The following is a 4,202-nucleotide window of genomic DNA, read 5'->3' as shown; positions in this document are numbered from 1 at the left end:
TGGTGGATTTGTGCGTGGAACACGGAAGATGAGGCCGCTAATGAAGCAACACCACTCCTTTCCTCCCTCTTTGCTTTCCTCTTGCCATTTTTTATTTCTTTTCCCTTTCTCTATCCCTATATTTTTCTGGCCTTTTAATCTCCAAATGAGTTTATAATTGGAGTTTTTATACCTTTGCGATATTATTCTCAAGTTTAAAGATCAAACTGGCTTTTCGAACGTGATACAGCTGTTTCGGAGTGATTTATACCCACAAATCTGTGCCTTTTCCCAACCGTTTTAAGTGATGCATTATCTTAAGATCCCCTTGTGTGTGTATGGTCAACAACATGACAACTGACAGCACTCCACATCCACCCATGGATGGGAACAATTGATTGTTACACCCTTCTTCGCCTTTCCTTTTTGGAAGAGACTTTCAATCAGGTTGGGTCCTTAAACACAAGTAAAAGGTGTTGCGAGAAGCGAAAAAATTTTTAATTATTTACCTGACGCCGATATATTGTGGTTAGAACAGGAAACACTCCCTTCTTCACCCTTGCTTGCCTGCCTGACCGTGGTTACTATATCTGGTAGTCTAATTGCCCAATCTGTTGCCTGCGCAGCCTCGGCTGCAACCGTACCCTACGGTGACTCCTTTAGGCTTACCTTCACCTCCATCTCCACCTTGTTTTCCACCATCTTCTCACTTGGATGGCACTTTAAGCTGATTCAGAAGGGCAATAAAAAAGTAGAGGGAGTACCATGCAAGCTTTAGTGCTTGGACGCATCACCACTGCATTGGATTTCGAAAACTCCTCGTCAGTGTAGAGGTGGTGCAAATGAGCAAGTAACTTAAAGAATATGATTAAGGTACCATTGAGCACTTTTATCATCGGACAGTCTCACAGACAAATCGACCACCACCGCCGCCGCCGCCACCAGCACCACCACCACCAATAGAAGTTGAGGGGCTCTTAGGGCCTTCTAGAAAGTACATCTTATCCACGGATCGGGTGTGCTCTGCATCGCTTTCAGTATTTTCACTACGCAATTGTAACTGAAAGCGTAGGCAAGGTAACAGGTGTGTGGGCTCAAACTAAAAAGCACTGCTTTACAGACTTGAAATGATAGGTTGACGTCTGTCAGTGCACGTGTGTGTGGATTTGTCAGGACCTCTGAATTGAAAATATTATGTTAATAGGAGTTATCATGCGTTGTTAGTTGTGAAGGACACAATCCTGGCTTAAATCCCAAATGACTGTCAGAGGTGGCATCTTAAGTTAGCCTAGACTCAGAGTTCCACGTAGAAGAAAAGGGAGGCATGGATAAGATGCAAAAAAAATCTTTAAGTACATATATACAACCAGGAGCTAACAACAGCAGCCTCCACCGTCGCCGCCACCACCGGCACCACCGCAACCACAACAACAATCACAGCCGCAGCCACAGCGGCAGCAAAAACAATCACGAAGGGTCTTGTAGATGAGGTAGTAAAGAAAGTAAGTCTTCAAATCCTGTGTAGTCACTTGAGCCATGGCTCTCTCTTCTCGTCTCGCCGGTTCTCACCTGCGCGCTCATCTCTCCGTCCGGCTACTTATATGTCTGCGCACTGTTCCACACCTGATCAGTCAGGTGAGGGCTGAGAATCGGGTTCGCATACCACCACCACGACCACCATCGCAGCCGTTCTCTCCTCCTTCCCACGCATCTCGTGACAGTGGAAAAATCTCTCACACTTGGCATAGCGATGCCATTTACTCGTAAATGCGCCGTCTTAATCGCAAACTTCCTGCACATTCCAATCACAGGCACTTCTGATATGCTTTGAATTTTTAATTAAAAAGGCGCTTTAGGTCCCACCATTCGCAGTAGTTACAAGTGAAGGTCAATGCTGGATGGGGAGAGGGGTAAACAAGTAACTTTCTAGCAAATCGCCTCCAGAGAATTCTTTTGAATACCCGCCACTTAGCAAAAATTGTTGAACACTAAATGCATTATGTATTAACATACTACTAATAAAGATTTAAGGCAGTTGAACAGTTCTGAAACCTAAATGGTGGATTTGTGCGTGGAACACGGAAGATGAGGCCGCTAATGAAGCAACACCACTCCTTTCCTCCCTCTTTGCTTTCCTCTTGCCATTTTTTATTTCTTTTCCCTTTCTCTATCCCTATATTTTTCTGGCCTTTTAATCTCCAAATGAGTTTATAATTGGAGTTTTTATACCTTTGCGATATTATTCTCAAGTTTAAAGATCAAACTGGCTTTTCGAACGTGATACAGCTGTTTCGGAGTGATTTATACCCACAAATCTGTGCCTTTTCCCAACCGTTTTAAGTGATGCATTATCTTAAGATCCCCTTGTGTGTGTATGGTCAACAACATGACAACTGACAGCACTCCACATCCACCCATGGATGGGAACAATTGATTGTTACACCCTTCTTCGCCTTTCCTTTTTGGAAGAGACTTTCAATCAGGTTGGGTCCTTAAACACAAGTAAAAGGTGTTGCGAGAAGCGAAAAAATTTTTAATTATTTACCTGACGCCGATATATTGTGGTTAGAACAGGAAACACTCCCTTCTTCACCCTTGCTTGCCTGCCTGACCGTGGTTACTATATCTGGTAGTCTAATTGCCCAATCTGTTGCCTGCGCAGCCTCGGCTGCAACCGTACCCTACGGTGACTCCTTTAGGCTTACCTTCACCTCCATCTCCACCTTGTTTTCCACCATCTTCTCACTTGGATGGCACTTTAAGCTGATTCAGAAGGGCAATAAAAAAGTAGAGGGAGTACCATGCAAGCTTTAGTGCTTGGACGCATCACCACTGCATTGGATTTCGAAAACTCCTCGTCAGTGTAGAGGTGGTGCAAATGAGCAAGTAACTTAAAGAATATGATTAAGGTACCATTGAGCACTTTTATCATCGGACAGTCTCACAGACAAATCGACCACCACCGCCGCCGCCGCCACCAGCACCACCACCACCAATAGAAGTTGAGGGGCTCTTAGGGCCTTCTAGAAAGTACATCTTATCCACGGATCGGGTGTGCTCTGCATCGCTTTCAGTATTTTCACTACGCAATTGTAACTGAAAGCGTAGGCAAGGTAACAGGTGTGTGGGCTCAAACTAAAAAGCACTGCTTTACAGACTTGAAATGATAGGTTGACGTCTGTCAGTGCACGTGTGTGTGGATTTGTCAGGACCTCTGAATTGAAAATATTATGTTAATAGGAGTTATCATGCGTTGTTAGTTGTGAAGGACACAATCCTGGCTTAAATCCCAAATGACTGTCAGAGGTGGCATCTTAAGTTAGCCTAGACTCAGAGTTCCACGTAGAAGAAAAGGGAGGCATGGATAAGATGCAAAAAAAATCTTTAAGTACATATATACAACCAGGAGCTAACAACAGCAGCCTCCACCGTCGCCGCCACCACCGGCACCACCGCAACCACAACAACAATCACAGCCGCAGCCACAGCGGCAGCAAAAACAATCACGAAGGGTCTTGTAGATGAGGTAGTAAAGAAAGTAAGTCTTCAAATCCTGTGTAGTCACTTGAGCCATGGCTCTCTCTTCTCGTCTCGCCGGTTCTCACCTGCGCGCTCATCTCTCCGTCCGGCTACTTATATGTCTGCGCACTGTTCCACACCTGATCAGTCAGGTGAGGGCTGAGAATCGGGTTCGCATACCACCACCACGACCACCATCGCAGCCGTTCTCTCCTCCTTCCCACGCATCTCGTGACAGTGGAAAAATCTCTCACACTTGGCATAGCGATGCCATTTACTCGTAAATGCGCCGTCTTAATCGCAAACTTCCTGCACATTCCAATCACAGGCACTTCTGATATGCTTTGAATTTTTAATTAAAAAGGCGCTTTAGGTCCCACCATTCGCAGTAGTTACAAGTGAAGGTCAATGCTGGATGGGGAGAGGGGTAAACAAGTAACTTTCTAGCAAATCGCCTCCAGAGAATTCTTTTGAATACCCGCCACTTAGCAAAAATTGTTGAACACTAAATGCATTATGTATTAACATACTACTAATAAAGATTTAAGGCAGTTGAACAGTTCTGAAACCTAAACTAACCTACAACCGTTAAAGGCGTGACAATAAAACTCCATTGTTATGTCTCGAAATCGCTTGGATTTTGCCGCAAGATTTGGTAAAATTAAATCAAAAAAGAGAATTAGTCAAAAGATTTTCCTTACATT

At 44.4% G+C, this 4,202-nt stretch overlaps 1 protein-coding gene across 1 annotated transcript; it reads right to left on the bottom strand. All coding sequences in view use genetic code 11, as the record gives it.

The window, feature by feature from the left end:
- Positions 1 to 871: 871 nt before the first annotated feature.
- Positions 872 to 3,726, bottom strand: EGR_09080 (hypothetical protein; the record flags this gene model as incomplete). The annotated part of the gene is made up of 8 exons (XM_024498329.1): positions 872 to 1,039; positions 1,358 to 1,457; positions 2,665 to 2,735; positions 2,780 to 2,869; positions 2,917 to 3,075; positions 3,394 to 3,493; positions 3,613 to 3,638; positions 3,679 to 3,726. 8 exons carry the CDS (start codon positions 3,724 to 3,726, stop codon positions 872 to 874), a joined length of 762 nt encoding a protein of 253 aa, XP_024347286.1.
- Positions 3,727 to 4,202: the final 476 nt, after the last annotated feature.

Source organism: Echinococcus granulosus, assembly GCF_000524195.1.
Source record: "Echinococcus granulosus chromosome Unknown EG_S00130, whole genome shotgun sequence".
NCBI lineage: Eukaryota > Metazoa > Platyhelminthes > Cestoda > Cyclophyllidea > Taeniidae > Echinococcus > Echinococcus granulosus.
The sequence above is the reverse complement of the archived record's forward strand: the minus strand, read 5'-3'. Positions and strand labels throughout refer to the sequence as shown.